Below are 19,486 nucleotides of genomic sequence, written 5' to 3'. Positions count from 1 at the left end.
CTCCACCAGCCTCCAGAGGGAGAAACAAATTGTCTCGACGCATAGGCTCCGTTGAGAGCGCCACACAAAATATGCAGAAATTTTTTGAATTGCCTGTACTTTTTTTCCTTGCACAATGCAACACCTGCATGGCATAGATAAGATGATATTGCAAACTTTTGCTCGTGCAAATAGAGACAGCTCCCTGCCCAGCCAAGCCTGGGTTTTTCGCCTAACTAACGAGAGCTGAGAATTCCAGCGAGGTCCACTATTACGATACTGATGCAAGGGAACCCCGACGTACTGTAAATGCTTCCCACCTGTTGCCACCAAAAAAAGCTCAGTTTTGTACCCCAGTGACCTGCCCAGAAACCCTTTGATTTATCAAGGTTAAGAGATGCATCCGGACTATCACAAACTGCTCAGTTACACGCAAAACCTCGAGCACACTTTTTTATCAGCACAGAAAAGGGCAGCGTCATCAGCATAAGATAAAATCTTAATTTCGCATTGTGATGGTGAGAAGCCACAAATTGCTGTGTTCTTGATCATGCTGTGACATAGGGCTCAAGATATTTTATTTATTTACATCATACTGCTAGCTTCACCGTAGAGGCTTTCGCAGGACAGGGTCAAATTATATACACGCCAAAAATACATGTGTACTGTCAGGTTACTGCAGGAACGATAAAAAGAAAAAACAATAAAAATCTTGGTCAAAAGGCAATTCAGTGCGAAAAGGAAAAGGCAATTCAGTGCGATAAAACACGCACGCAGAAAACAAAAAAACAAAATTAAAAACGGCACTTATTCCCATTCAAGATTTGACAATCCTTCCAAAAAGCATCTAAGAATTACAGGTGACAACATCATTCGGCAAAGTATTCCATTCTCTGATGGCTTGCAGAAGAACGAAAATTTGAATGTGTTGCTAGAAAATTTGTATTCGCTGTGCTTGGTACGCTTTGTTCTCGAGTTTACCGAGTTAGAAACTGACAAGTGCTTTTTTTTATCTATCTTGAAAGCATCCTTTAAAAGTTGAAAAAGAAACTTTAGCCACAAGAATTTGGCCCTATTTTGTATTGTTGTAAGACTAGCTTTGCGTGAAAGTGCTGTTGAGGATTCGCTGTGGTGGTACTTTTATTATAAATGAATCTAATGGCCTTTTGCTGAATGCTTTCTAATTGATAAATGCAGTGGTTAGTCGATGGAAACCAACAAACGATGCTATATTCTAGTACTGAACGAACAAGTGAAGTACTATAAGCTAATAATTTGGTGTCAGGTGAAGCGGATGCTAGGAAAAACGTTAATGAATAAAGCACACTGAGTGCCTTAGATGTTATAAATAAAACATGTCTATTCCATTTCAAATCTCATGAGATCAGAATTCCTAGGTGCTCATGTTCATCAACTTTGTTTTGTTTCTGGTTCTCAGTACCATAATGAATATTAGTGGTTTTTTTTCCTGGTTACTGTCATAGAGATAGTTTTATCTAAGTTAAGTGTCGTCTGCCAGTGTTGGCACCATTCGAGTACTTGCACTAGTCTGTTGTTAAGAATTAATTGATCTTCATAGCTACTACTTTCTTTGTACATGATGCAGTCATCTGCGGACATACGAACCGTACAGTTGATGTCTGCAGTGTCATTTATGAAGATAAGAAAAAGAAATGGAGCTAATACTGTGCCTCGAGGCACGCAGGATACTACTTCAGCATATCCGGAACGTTGCCCTTCATATTCAACAAACTGGAGCCGATTAGTCAGGTAAGCCTAAAGCCATTGTGTTATATTCCCGGAGCCAAATAATAAGTGTAGTTTGTGAAACATTTTTGTGCATGATACTTGATTGAATATTTTGAATAAATCGAGAAATAAAATGTCTGTTTGCCGACAATTGTTGATAGTTAAGGCAAGCTCATGTACTGTTTCAACTAATTGCGTTATAGTTGACAAGCCTTTGTGGAATCCGTGTTGGGAGCTGTTACAAATGAATTTGTTTTCATGACGCACCTTATCAAAAGCTTTTGCCAAATCAATCTGAATAAGAGCCACTTGACTGACCTCATCTGACACTGTCTTGAACACAGAATGTACTATATGGTTTTAGATACTGCGAGACGGGAGGCAGAGCGCAGGATGGAGCGACCTTTAATGGCACCCGCAAATATGGCGACCAACCCGTCGAAGAAGATGAGTGATGATGATGGATATGTACAGATGAAGACGAAGGTCGCATATCGTGCTTACACTATGTCCCCTCGCGTACGAAAGCGACCGGCCCGGGCGCAGGTTATAGCACAGGAGGGCGACGGGCGAAGGGCTTTAGGCGGGAAACATGAACAATCTTGGCACCTCGGCAACGACGATCATTAACAGGATGAACAGGGGCAACGCGATAGTTCACCGGGGACGTTTGTTTGAGTACAGTATACGGACCAATATAACGGCTCAAGAATTTTTCACACAATCCCGGGGTACGCACTGGAGTCCACAGCAGTACCTCATCACCAGGGTGAAAAAATATGGCACGGTGGGAGAAATCATAGGTGCTTTTCCGGGAGGCTTGGGAGGCGTCGGTATTCAGGCGGGCAATGGTACGGCAGTAGGTAAGACGAGAAGTAAACTGTTCGTGAGAGAGTCTGGAAGAGGTTGAGGGGGCGGAGAAGAAAGACGCTTCGAGGGTGAATGTCGGTTGACGTCCATACATAAGGAAGAACGGGGAGAAGCTGGTGGTTCTTTGCACGGCAGTATTGTATGCAAAGGTAACGAAGGGAAGCATGGTGTCCCAGTTGGTGTGGTCGGGCTGGATGTACGTGGCTAGCATATCGGACAGCGTGCGATGAAAGCGCTCTGTGAGCCCATTGGTCTGAGGGTGATAAGCTGAAGAGGTTTTGTGCACGGTTCGGGAGGCGTGAAGAACTTCGGCAAGGATGCTGGAGAGGAAGGACTTGCCGCGGTCACTAATAAGGACACGAGGAGCTCCTTGGTGCAGAAGGAGGGCGTTCAGGAAGAAATGGGCGATCTCTGAAGCAGAGCCGGAAGGAACAGGGGCCGTTTCAGCGTATCTTGTTAAGTGGTCGATGGCAGTGACGATCCAACGGTTGCCCGTTGGTGTTAATGGTAAGGGACCGTAGAGGTCAATTCCAACGACTTCAAAAGGGGTGAAAGGACAGGGGAGAGGCTGTAGAAGGCCCGCAGGGGCAGACGTGCTCCGTTTGCGACGTTGGCAAGCGATGCAAGACGCAATATATTTTTCAACAGCGGTTGAGAGGCCAGGCCAAAAGAAACGGCGCTTGATGCGGTCATAAGTTTTCTGAAAGCCTAAGTGGCCAGCCGTGGGGTCATCGTGAAAGGCCTGCAAAACTTCTCGGCGAAGAGAACGGGGCACAACAGGCACCCATGAGTCACCGAAGGGGCTGTAATTGTGCCAAAGAAGGATGTTGTCGACTAGCTTGAAAGAGTTAAGTTGGCGACGTAGGCGGGCATTCGGTGGCCGCGTAGCACCGCTCAGACGGTCGATAAGAGTCCGGCAGTAAGGGTCGGCCCGCTGCGCTGAGGCGAGATCGCCAAGACTGGGATCGGGCATCAAGTCAATGGGTGCGGCGGTCAAGGTTGAGATAGCTGTCGAAGGGGTAGTTTGGCAGTTGGAGGATGCGGAGGACACGCACGGAGGTTGGGTTTGGGCGAGAGGACTACGAGATAGCGCATCGGCGTCCTGGTGTTTCTTGCCCGATTTATAGGTGACGGTAAAGTCATATTCCTGGAGACGGAGAATCCAGCGGCTGAGGCGCCCAGACAAGTTTTTCTGCGAGGACAACCAGCACAGGGCATGATGGTCAGTGACAACTGTGAACTGGCGGCCGTACAAATAAGGACGAAATTTCTGAATGGCCCAGACAACAGCGAGGCACTCTTGCTCAGTGATCGTGTAGTTCTGTTCCGCTGCAGTCAATGTACGACTGGCGTAGGCGATGACTTGCTCGCACGAGGAGTGCTGCCGCTGCAGAAGAACGGCACCAATGCCATGTCCACTGGCGTCCGTGTGTAAAATCGTTGGAGCATTGTTGTCGAAATGTGCCAGTATCGGATCAGATGTGAGAGCCTTCTTTAAGGTAGTAAAAGCAACCTCACAGGTCTCAGACCAAACAAACGGCGTGCCAGCGCAGAGGAGCTTATGCAAAGGGGCCGCAATAGAGGCAAAGTCGCGTATGAAGCGCCGGAAGTATGACGCTAGCCCCAGAAAACTGCGCAGGTCTTTGACGCGGGATGGGCGGGGAAAATGCAAAACGGCAGCCACTTTGTCGGGATCAGGCTTTACACCCTTCTGACTAACGACGTGACCGAGGACCTTGATAGAAGTGGAAGCAAAGCAACATTTCTTGGTGTTTAACTGAAGGCCGGCCTCAGAAAGTGCGCTTAACACTTCATCGAGACGAATAAGGTGTTCAGAAAAAGTCGAAGAAAAATGACGATGTCGTAGAGGTAGCATAGGCACGTTTTCCACTTCAGGCCTCGGAGAACGGTGTCGATCATGCGCTCGAACGTGGCCGGAGCATTGCATAGGCCGAATGGCATAACGTTGAATTCGTATAATCCATCGGGAGTGGCGAAAGCAGTTTTTTCCTTGTCGGCCTCGTGCATCGGTATTTGCCAGTATCCGGATCTTAGGTCGAGACTAGAGAAAAATTGTGCACCTTGGAGACAGTCGAGGGCGTCATCAATCCAAGGCAGCGGATAAACATCTTTTCTAGTGATCTTGTTAAGGGCGCGATAGTCAACACAAAAGCGTACTGAGCCATCCTTCTTTTGAACCAGCACAACAGGCGAAGACCAAGGACTCGAAGAAGGGCGTATGATGTGGCGCTTGAGCATGTCGGCTACGTTATCTTGTATAACCTTGCGCTCACTAGACGATACACGATACGGGCGACGGCGAATGATGCCCGAACCATCTGTGTAGATGCGATGCTTAGCTGCGGTGGTTTGGCTCAAGGTTGTTGTCTGGGTATCGAAGGAAGCGGCATGCTTGTTTAAGATGGCAAGCAATTCATCTTTTTGAGCCGGGGTGAGACCGGGGCTGATAGCAGCTGAAATAGATGCAGAGGCAGAAGCAGGGGTCGAAAGAGCGAAGCTTGATGGGGCAGAGGAAAGAACGGTTACAGGTTGAGTGGTATCCACAGAAGCGATGGCTGTGCCTTGACGCAGAAGAATGGGTTCCGGCGTAGTGTTGAAGGCAGACAGTAGGGAAGACCCATTGGTGAAGCGGAGCAGGGACGCGACGAGAAAGATGCCCCTTGAGAAAAGACGGGGGCTTGGTGTGACGAAAACGTCCCCAGCGTTGACGTGGGCAGAAGCAACAGAGAGGACATCTTCGCAGCCGGGGTAAAGTACATGATCAGCGGTGGTAACCAGATGATGAGAAGGCAGGACAGAAACGGCAGAAAGGTCGGATTCAGTAGCTTGTAGAGTAGGGGGACAGCAGGTAATTACAGCTTGCGCAGAGTGGAGGAAGTCCCAGCCGAGGATGAGGGGATAAGCACAGGAGGGAAGCACAGCAAATACTATGTAGTGCAGGATGCCGTCGATAGTGACTCGTGCTGTACACAATCCGGAAGGACGCATTGATTCATCATTGGCAGCACGGAGAGAAGGACCACTGTAAGGGGTGCGCACCTTGCGAAGACGAGAACATAAAGCAGAACTAATTACAGAAATGGCGGCGCCCGTATGCTTCTACTACAATGCCTTCAATATCAACGGTTAACATGTTCGATGGCTGTGCAGGAGGAATTGAGAGATCGGCGTGCGGTGCAGTTTTACCTCCGGAAACTGCACAATTTAGTTTTCCGTGTGGCCAGTTGTCTGGGAGGATGGTGGACGTAGAGGCGACGAGGAGCGGCGGAAAGGCGATGGGGAGCGGCGGCGCGACGACCTGACTGTCGAGGAGCGGTCCAGAGAGGTAGAGGGAGAGGAGGGACGATAATTAGTATGGTCGAAAAACGAGGGGTGGTAAGCGTACGGCGTGTGTGGAGCGTCTTGGGAGAAGTCCCCGTACGATGGGCGACGAGGAGGACTGGTGGCAAACGTCGGGCGGTAAGCAGGTGACAAGTACGTAGCTCCGTTGCGAAAGTCTGGGTACCACTCGCGCTCGTCGCGCTGACGCCGACGGCATACACGGGCAACATGTCCGCGAATTCCGCAGTAGTGACACACCGGCCGACGTGCAAGCGGACTCCAAACAGGACACATTGCGGGGCTTGGGGACACAGAGACCGGAGTTTGCTGGACGGGCTGTGGATGGGACGGATAAACAGCAGCAGGAGGTGTCGCAGCAACCTGGGCATAGGTACGTCCAAAACGCGGTACAGGTGGTTCCGTAGCCAAGGGACGAGTGACCAAAGCGAGCTCGTCTTTGATGAGCTCACGCAAAGGCGAGGACAACGGGGCTGGGTGCGGGTGGTAGTCGGCTGGCGGTAAGGTGGAGCCGTGCAGTTCCTCCCGGATAATGGAGCGAATGAGGGAGCGTAAGTCCACGTCGGGTGAAATTGGGGTGTCCCAGGTGTCTTTTAAGCGAAGGGACTGAAGGTCGTCAAGACAATGGCAAGTTGTTCGGATGTCTTGGACTGTCGTTGGATTCTGAGCAGCAAGCGTATTGAAAGCAAATGACCCAAGCCCTTTCAGAAGATGACGTACCCGATCGTACTCTGACATAGCGCTGTTGACACGTCGACACAGGGCAAGCACGTCTTCAATGTAGGATGTGTAGGACTCACCGGGTAGCTGAACGCGCGTATCTAGCTTTTTTTTGTAGACAGCGGGGCTTGCACCAGATGTGCCAAAAATTTGTCGTATCTGTGCCGAGAAGTGAGCCCAGTCCGGGATGGCATCTTTGTGGTTGACGAACCAAGTCTTGGCCACGGCAGTGAGGTAGAACGACACGCTTACAAGTTTCATCGCTGAGTCCCAACGATTATAGGCACTGACCTGGTTATATTGGTCGAGCCAGTCCTCGACATCGTCCCCACGAAGACCAGCAAAAATAGGAGGCTCGCGCTGGCGCGTGGTGATGGTCCAAGTAGGGTGTCCAGAAGATTGGGAAGGACCGGGTTGGGTCATCATTGCTGGCTCCAGACGGTTCGAATCGAGAGGAAGAAGAACGGGGGGCCCATCGGGAGTACGAGTGGTGTTGTCGCTGACGGTATCCATCGGTGCGGATGGTACGAGCAGGTGGCGACCGGAACGTAGCTGCAGTCTGGCGGCGGAGAGGACGCAGGGATCGAGAGCACACTCCACCACTTGTGAGACGGGAGGCAGAGCGCAGGATGGAGCGACCTTTAATGGCACCCGCAAATATGGCGACCAACCCGTCGAAGAAGAAGATGAGCGATGATGATGGATATGTATAGATGAAGACGAAGGTCGCATATCGTGCTTACAATACTACAGCCTTTGATCCTGCACATTTGGTGCAGCCCTAATAAATCTAATGCCACGAGCACCTGCAGACGAGAAGAAGGAACCTTCGCAAATATCCTATAACCCATGTTGCACAAGGATTATTCGAAGAACGAGGTACATGCATTTATACACCGCAGAACCGCCCACAGTCATTTCTTTCAATGCTTATCAGAAGCCGCCACTTATCGAACCGCACTAGCATGTTGGCATAGAAAATCAGATTCCGCCAAATACAGGTTAGTGAAACGGATTGCTTACGCACATATCAGCCTAATATAACAAACAGTTGGAAATATAATAAACAGTTGGAAGTTGGTGCCTGGATCGTAGTGCATAAGGATATCGGACGATACCCTTCCACTGTATTCAACTCATCTGCATCTGTGCTTTTTGGGATTAATATGATGTGACTAATGTAGAATGTGGAAGGCAAAAAGCCTTTGTCATAAGCTGCACTGAAAACTTCCAACAAGGCAGGTGCTACGCTGGGCATAAACGCTTTATAGAACTCACTACTTGGACCATCCGGGCCAGGAGACTTCTGACCCTGTAGAGAAGATATGGCCGATTTGACCTCATCTAAAGTAATAGATCCCTCAATGACTGCACGCTGCTTCTCTTTAAGTTGAGGAAATGCTTCTTTTAAGTGACTGAAATTGGACCCACTGATCGGGTTACTACTACCACCGAAGAGCAGCGTATAATAGTTAAAGAAAGCACCTAGAATACTTGGTGTGTCGGTGTACGTATCCCTTCCACAACGAATTTCTAAAACCTCCTTAGAGCAGCCTGCCTTTCATCATTAAACACGTAGCTAGACGGTTGTTCATCAACAAACCTCCGTGTTCACGACTTAATCAAGGCACCCGGATATTTTTCTGCACTGAACTGTTGCAACAGCGCTTTAATAGTGTTGATATCATCAAGATATGATTCCGGAGAAATTCTTTCCAGCTCACGCAATTTGTTCAGGGTGCACTTAAATTCACAAAGGTGAAGGCGCTTCAAGAATGTGATCTGCGTTGATGTTTCAATAGCAATGTTCTTAACCTCCTGTTTAAAAAAGTCCCATTTTGAAAGACTGAGAGATCTGCACGTGCACAGCAGCTACAGCATGCTGAAAAATTTCATCTAATGGGAGGGAATTATTTAGCTTCCATAGCTCCCACCATGGTTGGAGAAGGCGCCGAGTGTACCTTCCTATCTGGACAGACACCATGCAGTGGTCCCTGAAAAATATCGGCCTCACCCAATATCCATGTACAGTAGGTAATGTGCCAGCAGAAACGTAAATCCTATCAAGTTGAGCATTCGAAGCGGTTTGGAAATGTATGAAATGTATACTATCGCTTTTTAGTCGGCCAATGTCGACAAGGTTATGCTCACAAACTAAGCCGGTGAGAACAGCAGAACTGGGGTCTTAACGTTCGTAATATACTGATTGATCCTCACTGTTACATACATGACTGAAATCTCCTGGCAGTAAAACTTCCTGATCCATACGTAGGAGGTTTGCCAATAACAAGGAAGACATGCTTCTATCTTGCTGCTTTAAAGTTGCATACACACAAATAATTCATCACTGCTGACCTGAAATGGTGAGGTCACAACATATGAGCCACCCCTCATCATTAGCGCAATACAACAGGTAAGTCATATCCAGTGTATTGCTCAAAAAAAGCATGCACCCTCCAGAAAAGCCTTTCAAATGGCTGACGATAAATTATATTGTGATACAAACATCTCAAGAGCAGTTTCTGTATCCTCATCCATAGCCAGCTTAGTTTTCTGAATTTCAGCTATATTCACGCTTTCAAATAGGTGCTTTAACTGGTACTGCCGCCGTCGATTCCGCAAGGCTCCAACTTAACGTTAGAGGCTTGCAACCTCAAAAGCTGTGACCCTTGCCATGCTTTTGTATGTGCATTATTAAACTCCATCCGCCGTGAAGGAGAGAGCCGCTGGCGATTTGGTGGCCTTTTGGGCTGTCATTGCTCTCTTTTTACAAGACAACCTTCCTTTGCCCTTCGCCACTGATACATTGCTTGGATCTCCTCTGACACCGGGCTCCTCATCCGCAGGATGCTTCAGAGGCGCGCTGCTGTCCATGGAGACCCCTGAGGTGTCTGAGGCTTCTGCCCATAAGGTCTGGAGCACCACATCACTCGCATCTCGAAGGTTGGCCGGCAGCTCTTTGCAGATGCCAGTGGTTGACTCCAGACAAAGCGCACAACACCCGAGCGACGCACCACTGAAGGAGCTACCTGAACATACAGCTGCTGGCTCCTCGGCAGCCTCCGGTGGCAGATCTTGAGATACTAGTTTTGCAGCAGAACGTGGCTGTTTAGCCAGCTCAAGATCAGGCGCGCCATGCTGAAACTGGCCAGAGTCCGGAGGCTTGGGGTTGGGAGATTCTGCAGGGGGCGGCTTGATGTCTTCTGAATTATTAATGGACATTGCTTCACGTTAACCTCAGTGTTGAGCTCTCCTGAAGCGTCCACAACATCCGAAATGTCCATGATGTGCTCTCACATTACATCGTCTTCTTTGGACCAGCAGCCCTGACATAACCAATCGCCATACGTCATGACATAAGTATCCACTGTGTGACCTAAAACGACGACACTGGGTGCATCGCGGCACGTACAGCACTGCTGCTGGACACGTCCAACTCTGCTGCACCGAAGACACAGTCGAGGCCTGCCCGGTAGGACTACCAAGGTCTGAATCCCAAATAGGTGTAGGGAATGTTGGAAGATGAAGCCCGATCTTTCAGCATGATGGACACTTCATGGTTTGCTGTCTCCATATGCTCATCCCAGGGCAGCGCCACTTTTCACGCTCCAATGACTGAACAGAGCCATACGGTTCCAAAGCTTCCACAATACTGCGATGCTCCATGTGGCGCGGAAACCAAAGCAGCTTCAACTTCATGGTTCTTGTTTCCGGATCAAATATCATGCATTTCAGCCCTTTCACGCACAGCTCTGCCAAGTCCACGAGTTTGAAACGCAGCCATTCATGCCTCGTGTTAAACTGCAACACACACTCAGCTGTGCATTGCTCATCGTCATCTTCATCAACTTCCATTTCCGGCGCACCAGGTCAGATCAGCTTAACCTCAGAAGACGTACTGACGACCCAGCAGTTGGAGCAAAACCATGAGCCAATTGGGCTAAACACATGCTTTCGCAGGTCTGCTCGGTTTTAAGGGATAGCGAATAAGAAATTTTCCGCCGAGATTTCTGGCCCTAATGATAGCTGTGGTGCTGAAAATGACCAAAACAACACCCTGTTGAAACAAAATAACCGGAAAGTAATTATTTGAATGAATAGTATTTCTCAACCCTGCCCACCTAGTGGTTGTCAGTAAAAGCTACGACAGTATGGGATGTGACATCAACCCTAAACGTCATAAGCTATCAGCAGCACAGACCTCATGAAATAAGACGCGTCTGACGTGCTTTTGCTTCTTTGTACAGCCCATTTCGTTCAGCTTCATTGTGTCCATGCTTCAATGTTCTCTGCCTGCATCTTTTGGTTGTATACTTTAGTTTGGTTTATGGGGTTTAACGTCCCAAAGCGACTAAGGCTATGAGAGACGCTGTAGTGGAGGGCTCCGGAAATTTCGACCACCTGGGGTTCTTTAACGTGCACTGACATTGCACAGTACACGGGCCTCTAGAATTTCGCCTCCATCGAAATTCTAGCCGCCGCGGCCGGGATCGAACCCGCGTCTTTTGGGTCAGCAGCCGAGCACCATAACCGCTGAGCCACCGCGGTGGCAGGTTGTATACTTTAGATGACCGCTTGCCTAATTCAGTCAGAATGAGTAAGAAATCCCCACCGTATGCAGCGACTGCGAACCAAAAAGGCGATATTTTTGGATGGAGGGATGGATGGACGGACGGACAGACGGATGGGCGAGCGGGCGGGCGGAGATGACACGAGTGCTGACTAACAATTTTCGGAAGAGTATATAAAGGCACAGGACACAATGAACAACCCAAAAAAACAAGAACAAAGACTAAAACCTAAAAAAACATTCTGCGCATGCACATCACAGTCGAGTCATGACATCTTTTTCAACGAAATTAGACAATTGCCAAGAAAGCCTAACATCAACCAAATTATTTGATAGAAGCAACACACTCATCTGCTTCCTTCCTGATCATATAGGCCTCCACCAGCTCCCTACAAATTCGGTCACGGTGATTAAACAGGAGACTTGTCTTGCGGACTAGGTGGATGATCTAGGCTTGCTGGTCCAGGTTGTTGCTGGTCAGGGCCTCCTCTCACTGCTCGTGTGTCGGGTGTGGCACCATTAACTTTCTGTCCGGTTTGTCCTGGCATTCCCAAGGTGTATTGTAGACCATGGGGCTTGTTCCTCACCAAGGACAGTAACTTGGGTATTGTGTGGGTCTGATCTTGTGTAAAATAAGAAGACTTGGATATGTGTTCGTTTCTAATTCTCCTGCAGTCAATGGCATCCGAGAAGGATAACTGGAACAGAAAACTGGGCAAGTTGGAACGGATTCATCTTAATACAGCGCGATACACAGGACGAGAGAAAGAAACAAGAGACGACACGAGCTCGTGTCGTCTCTTGTCTTTCTCTCGTCCTGTGTATCGCGCTGTATTAAGATGAGAAGGATAGTTGTTTGTGTGGCGGTGTAAAATGACTTAATGGAAAATCCGGCATGGCCCGTCAATGCGTCTCCGTGGTAGCCAACTAGGCCATCCATGGCCGGATTGAGCTCGGCAAACCAGCTCGGGCCGTCGTTGGGGATTGACACTGCAGCCTTACACGAGCCGATCAGCACCTGCCGACGCCGGGCCATGCTCAGCCCTACAATAGCGTAACGATAAGTTACCTTTTATACTAGGGAGAACACTGAAATAGCAGCTGTACAATATACATTAAAAATATTCGCAAAACTTAATTTGCATTTTCTGTAATTTTGATATGAAGAAGAAAGGTATCACAATGTAGTAGTCGTTTGTCCCAGTGCCAAGTGGTGAAATCTGAATAGTAATATTATTACGCTGTTATGAAGGCCGATGCCTAATGACAAGTAGGTGTGACACGAAGCTCAAGCTGTAGAAATACTATGCAAACAAAAAATAAATGTCATGTAGCATGAACATGCTGAACATACATACATCCACAGAACGAAGAATTCTTCCGAGCTTATATACTCAATTCTAAGAACCTGCAGTTGGAGCCAGTGGCTCTTGCACATTAAGCAATATTATTTCATTCGACTGTGATTCTGTGGTGACACAAACGAGAAATGCAAATGAGCAGACTACATTGCAAATACCTTCTATTCCAAAAATCTGAATTGTCCACTCTGCAATCTTCATTGCAAACATTATGCAAACGTAACGAGGCTACATTTTTTCAGGCACCACGACTGCGCAACATGCATGTGTCATGAAGGTCATATGCTTTCGTATACTTGAAAAGGCAAGGGCTGGTACCACGCGCGTGGCACCAGCGTGGCAGGGGGGGGATATAGTCGGATACAACTTGTCTGCAGTGAAGCTCCGCCCGCATTCAGCCTTCACGCACAAAATTGCTCCACGACGAAAAAGTAGTCCACTGCTTACACGTTTCTTGTTACCTAAACAAGAAGCTTAGCACAAGAAAAAAATTACGAGCTCTGTAATTTTGATACGTGGATTGTTTGACATAGTCGAACATTAAATGGTCAGTCTACTGAATTTTATCGACCATATTTTCTTTGCGGCAACCGATAGCTCTTTACTCAAATTACCGTTTAGCCAGCTGTGGTGCCAGGGGGTGCGGTAGAACATTTTAAAATAGAATTTATTAATGCGGGAACACATCTGTATGAGATGGTAGTCTTATCTGGCAACCATCTGGATTTCCGCCGCGCGGCGACAAACATGGCGGCGCCCGTCGAAGCCGGACTACAGCCGGACCTCTCGCTTCGGACTGAATTCACATTGTTGCTGCCTTTTCCAGTGCGTTCACTGGCCATAAATGGGGCGCCTGTCTTTCGCTTCGTCTCATCTCGCCTATAAGAAAACATATAAGAGATAAATTTGCTTTATTTTAATAATTAGAGTGACGATTCTGCCGCTCCTAGGCTTAAGTGGAGAGTCGGTTTGTTTACAGCAATGGTTCCCGTCCTGACGACCAGATGGCGCCACTATAGGCTGAGTTTATTTTTGCATCTCTGCTAGCATACGCTGAACTAAAAGTGGGAATGTGCCTGCGTTTTGCGTACGTGTAACTATAAATATTCATGTGATTTACAGAAAAAGCGAGCGGTACGCCTTCTACAGTTTACTAGAACAAAACGCGCATTTCTATGACACTGGGGCATACAAATGGTACGTAGTATATTCACTTATGCTTCTACAAAAAAAGACTACCACTTACTTGAACAAAATGAACGTTTGGGGTCGCCACCATGCTTTTTTACGCGACTTTTAACGCCGAAATAAAATATAAATTCCTGCCTAAACCGGGCGCAGACCGCTCGCTATTGATGTTATAGGGTGCCAACTACCAGAATATATATTCATACACTCATCTCGGTGAGTAGACTGACCCTTTAAAAAGGCTGATTTCGTTTACAGTTGCGATTGGCCAGCGGAGTAATGCAAGACGCCACGGACCGTGGCCCAGCGTTAGCAGCTGCTGTTTTTTTAAGTGTGCTGCTGCCACGCACGAATGTACGTCGTAGCCACGTGACAACATGAACTGGTGGGCGAGTTGGTCTGACATATCTAGTGAAGCAGCGCAACGGCACAGGGCCAAAGGGAAGAAGGGGACGAACACAGCGCTGAACTGACAACAAATGTTTATTCCGGATGCAATCAGCATATATATACTTCAGCACCTTCGAAAAAAACAAAAGAAACAGAGAGGAGCGGAAAGTTTCAAACCCAGTCACTATGCGCATGCAGCTGTATCGCGTGTGCATCGATCATATGACATCAGATAGTTGTGCTCTTTCAACGAAATGGCTACGGAAGGGGTGCTGATTCAATTCACACCCAGCTTCATGATTTCAGATGCCTCGATAATCTCTCATGTAAGTTTATCCTTGTGTTTGGTAACTACTTGGCTGTTTTTGAATACTGGAAAACATGAACACTCACGACAATGAATGCCTATGTGGTGGGCCGCGTTCTTAACGTTGTTTCCATGCTCCCTAAGTCTTTCATTTAGACAACAGCCAGTTTGACCGATGTATGAACCACCGCACGTCAACGGGACTGAATACACTACGTTATCATGGCATAGCACATACTTCATCTTGTGGTTTTTCTTGCAGTCATGACCAAATTCCGATCTTTTATCCGGGCCATCTACCCTCACACACAAGCCACTCAGTCTCACAGGCGCTGAGAAAACAACATCAACTCCAGCCTTTTTACCTATTCTCTTCAAACTTTGGGACACAACATGGACATAGGGTATTACTGCCAGATTTCTTTGTTTGGAATGAGGGACAGCGTTGCCCCCCTACAGCTTTTTCAAAATCCCTTCTGCTACTGATGCCAGAATATGAAGGGGGTATTTTGCATCTGTTAGTCTATCAACCTGATTGGAGAAGTGAAGACATTTTTCTCCAGCCGACTTCACCTCTCTTGACATCAAACCTTGCCCTATTACGAGGAATCTTGGTGCATTGAAAGGAGCTGCCTGGTGCTGCTGTGGATGCATTACTGTTGTCCTACAGCAAAGGAATTGTAGGGTGGGCATGACAAATTTTGTTTCACCTCTCACGTGCGTACTTGCATCACACAAGTGGTGTAGCTGCCTATATGCTTTTGGTAAGTGCTATGTGCTGAATGTCAGACGAAATTAACGAGATTGAGGGCCTTTTCAAACACTGAAACTGAATAGCATTATAGAGAGCCTTTTTTTCTTTGAATGAAATAATGTACTTGCCACTGTGCATTCGTGAGATGCTTTTATATGAAGTCCGTGAAGTCTGCATGCAGGCACACTTTATAGTTAATGTTCACAAAGCAATGATGATTGCCTCAGAGCATTCTAATGCGGTATATGTCCTATTCAGATTATGTGAAACGCCAACACTCTGAAATATGTCTGTTGTCAGTGGACTTTTAGCTGTGTTTTTTTTTTTGAGTACTGACATGAATATCTCCATATTTTGCTTACATTTGACGCTTATAAGACGTTATACACGTTCATATCGTTGCGCTTGATGCGATTCGCAGTCGCGTTTCGTGCGCGGCCGCTTGAAACAAACAAGGATAGCGTTAAGTTCGATTCCTAAAATGTGTAACGGACTGCCATGCTAGGCATGGTTTTTTTCGCAGCTGTGTAAGGCTCCGCTTGTGGTGACCGATCTGCCACCGCTCCACCCCGCGCACTACACCACTGAAGACGACACGTGGAGGTCAAACTTTCCAACGCCACTGACGCGTTGAGGTCACGATCGAGAGCCAGCCGTTTCTCCGCCAATTACTCTCTCCGTGACGCTGACTGCATCTCACAAGTGCGGAATCGCCTAGGCGATGGCTTCGGGCGATGAGCGATCACTTCATGCAGTACAATTACCGCTAAACTCTTATTTCCGTGACGACCGGCCCACAGGGTCTTTCGCGTCGCATTCAGCACCATCACCCAGTGTGGCGTGTACGGCGAGACCGCCGCCGCAACGCATTTTTACGGCTCTACTGTGCGATGCGTACGCACCTACGCGCCGCAGCTCGGCTTCAGGCACGACTTTTTTGTACTTGGCGCCAAGCAGCAGACAACAATGTATTTTTTTCATACTATTTTCTTGGGTTGGCTAATATCGAGGATCGGGCCCCGGGATTGGCACGCTGGTACCACCCGTGTTAATATGCATTTTTTTTAAATTTTTTTTGGCCGTTTTGGTTTCATCCGGAGCTTTCTGTTTCCGATACGAAGGGCATCACAATCAATATCATCATCATCATCATCATGGCCATCGGCCGGGCGACGATCCGCCGGCCGGGCAGGTGTCCACGCACGAGTGTTGATAAAATGTGTGGTTGCAGCGGGAGTCGCGTGCCCGCGCCGGTGGACGCCTGCAAGCTGTCGTGCTAGCGGAGTGGACAGGCAAATCTGTGACGACTGCGGTGGGCCCGAGTGCGAGTGAGCCGGCGATGTGACGACGAACATCGGGCGCCGTGCGAAGACATGTCCACGTACAGGACAAGGCATGTAAAATGAGCAGAGGAAAACTCTGCTCCAGTTGTATCTTGTATCGCAGCATCCGGAGACTGTGAAGTTAAGATAAACAGGGGGGCGTCGTCACAATCGCAGTGGACGCCCCCATAAGGCACGCGCTTTTCTCGTTGCGGCTCAGTCGACGGCCTTTAGTTTTTCCAGCTTTGAAAGTGGTTTTTATGCCATGAAGTACAATGCATTGTGTTGCGATCTTTATTCTGGTCAGTTTCGCTGGAATCGTTCAGTGTCCCTTCATTGGGCTAAACCTCTGTCTGCAGTTACGTCTAACGCTCTTAAAGTGTCTCTTTCCAAAAGAAATTTGCATTGTTTGCATTATCTAATTTTCCGACGCCTTTACTTCTTGACGCCAAAAAGAGTTCCATTAGGGGAATTGTTCTGTGTGTCATGTGCTGGGGTGTATTGTCAAAGCGTATTCACGGTTAACGAGCGCTGAAAGACTACGAAGAAAAAAGACAACACAAGCGTTTTTCTTCTCTTTTCTTCGTAATGCGTTGCCATTGTTACCGTTACCAGGCTCGCATTACCGTAGTTACCGTGTTTGCCGTACGGCGGTGCTAAAACTCGATTGTCTCGGATGTCGCGCTGGAGTATTGGGTTTCGCCGGCAGTCGGTATCGGAATGACATCCGCGGCGGTCCTGTTGGATCGCCTTGCCTTTGTTGCTCGACTTGGTTGTCGTGGCTGGCTGTGTTGCTCAGTGCATGGCGCCTACCTGCGGACTACCACAGAACTCTGGCATTTGATTTTACACAAGTGGACATGATACGCGAGACACTGGACAAGTGGTACAATGAGCACGAAATGGGGGGGAGGGGGGCATGTTGACTATTCAAAACTCTAGTGTGGCGGTATTGGAGGTGAACACTGGCATGTAGACAGCGTTAAGCATCGTCTGGCCTAGATGCTTTTGTCAAAAAAGTCTTGCCATGGTTCCCTTCCAGTTGACATGTCCTGTATGAGTGGTTGTATAACATTGCTCAGCAACGAAGATGTGTGCAAAATTGTTGAATAATTTGACTGTGATGTAGGTGCGCCCTTCCAATTTTTGAACATGAATGTGCGAGCATCGACTTCAGAGTGTGTAAGCGCTGTGTCATGGATCACAGTGGTGAAATGTGTGAGAATACGCATGTGCACGCAGTGAACGCTTTAAGTAAGGCGTTGCAAAACACATGCGATAAGACAGGACGATGATACAGGTGTCGCGTGTGTTTTGTAGTGCCTTATTTCTTGCAAGTGTAACATGCATACCGAACTGGCCCAGCAACAAATGTTATGCAGTGAACAGTCCGGTGGAAGTGTCCTCCAGGGTTGCCAGGTCCTAAACTCAAGAAACAGCCACTAAAATCATGAAAGTAGCCAGAAAGAAGCCAACCTGTAGTCAGGATCTCAAAAGTAGCCAAAAATGGCTCCAGGGCACCACAGAAAACGCCATCTGAGGCCAAAACATTACCAGAAATTTACAGTGGTTGTAGTAGGGTAAGAGTGCGTGTGAGCAGGGTTGCCATTGGGCATATTTTAAAAGGAGCCAGAACTCTAGCTAAAAGTACCATGCCATTTAATGTCAGCACCAAATTTGTAGCCTAATAGAACAGAAGTGATATTATGAATGCAGTTGTTATTATAGAGCAATAAATAATACAACTATTTCTAATCAATGCACAAATTTTTGAAATTTTGAATCTGCACAAAATTTTGCCGCTTTTGCTAGGTCTTAAAGCTAAAGGTATGGTGCAGATAAATAAATGAATTATTAAGTGCTGATTGCGTGTAGACAGTCATTCTGCAAGTGTAATTTTGTCACATTTTAGCCAGCAACTTGGTAGGATCTTGAAGCTGTTTTGGGCGTTGAAGCCATAGACTGAACTTAATCTGTGAAATTGTCATTAGCCATTCCAGCTTCACTTCGTTGTGCATCTGTTTTTTGTCAAATTCACACAAGAGAACATGTGCTTAACATCCGTATTAGAAACTGCAAGTGCCAAAATTTTGCCAAAAAAAAAAACGAGGCTGTCGTGTGCCGCAAACTCAGACATGATGTATGATCAAGTGCACGCTAATTGTTTGCGGTTGCTGTATTTCTGACTTCAGCTCGATCCAATAACGTCCAAAAAATCGGCGGCAGCTTCAGCATGCTATCACGGCTCTTTGGGCTTTCTGGGTCATCCGGATTGATGGCATGCCTCCAAAGTGCAGACCACTTGTATCGCCTTTGCCTCATCAAGTTGAAGCAGTGTTCTCTCACTTGGTCTGGTGAAATCTTCTCTCTGAAATGTCACCTTCTTTGGAGCCGCGCACCCGTGTAGGCTCCCTACCTACCCTAACCCTGCATAGGGGGGCCATGATGTGGGCACCATCCCGGCCGACGTGGATGATGCGAGTAAAAGAAATTGCTAGTAAACGTGCCAGAATAAAAGTTGAAAGTAGCCAGAAATTAACCAGAGAGCCAACCTGCAATTTTCATTGCCAGATGGGGTTGTAAAATAGCCAGCTTGGTGCAAAGTAGCCATTAATGTCCACCCTGCCTGTCAGTTACTTGAAAGGGTAAGAGGATCATTGAAGGAATAATAAATTAAGGCCATGGTACAGAAGCACGAAAATGCATTAGGCATTTATGAAGAAAGTTGAAAAGTAACCAGGAGGATTTATGTCGTCACCAGAGCAGAAAGATTTGTGTTCCTGAGGCAGTGGTAGTAATTTTCACCCCCATGTATAGACGCTTTACAGCGGCGTATCATGGGGGCTGCCATCTTTGATCACGTGATCACGCCGCCATTACTCGCCTCCTGACCGCTCGGCGCGCGCCTCGTCGCGA

General features: G+C 47.6%; 1 protein-coding gene across 2 annotated transcripts in view; it reads left to right on the top strand.

The window, feature by feature from the left end:
• Positions 1–16,409: 16,409 nt before the first annotated feature.
• Positions 16,410–19,486, top strand: part of LOC149326012 (TBC1 domain family member 13) — a 94,121-nt gene continuing 91,044 nt past the window's right edge. For both annotated transcript variants that reach the window (XM_089562469.1, XM_089562468.1), the window contains exon 1: positions 16,410–16,641. Coding sequence is in view for 1 of the 2 variants with exons in the window: in XM_089562468.1 (XP_089418594.1) it covers positions 16,622–16,641 (20 nt within the window). In the remaining variant the exon portion in view is untranslated. The remainder of the gene's footprint in view (positions 16,642–19,486) is intronic.

This window comes from Amblyomma mixtum, chromosome 10, assembly GCF_055824585.1.
Source record: "Amblyomma mixtum isolate Tamu chromosome 10, ASM5582458v1, whole genome shotgun sequence".
Lineage (NCBI taxonomy): Eukaryota > Metazoa > Arthropoda > Arachnida > Ixodida > Ixodidae > Amblyomma > Amblyomma mixtum.
This window is presented reverse-complemented; position numbering and strand designations above follow the sequence as displayed.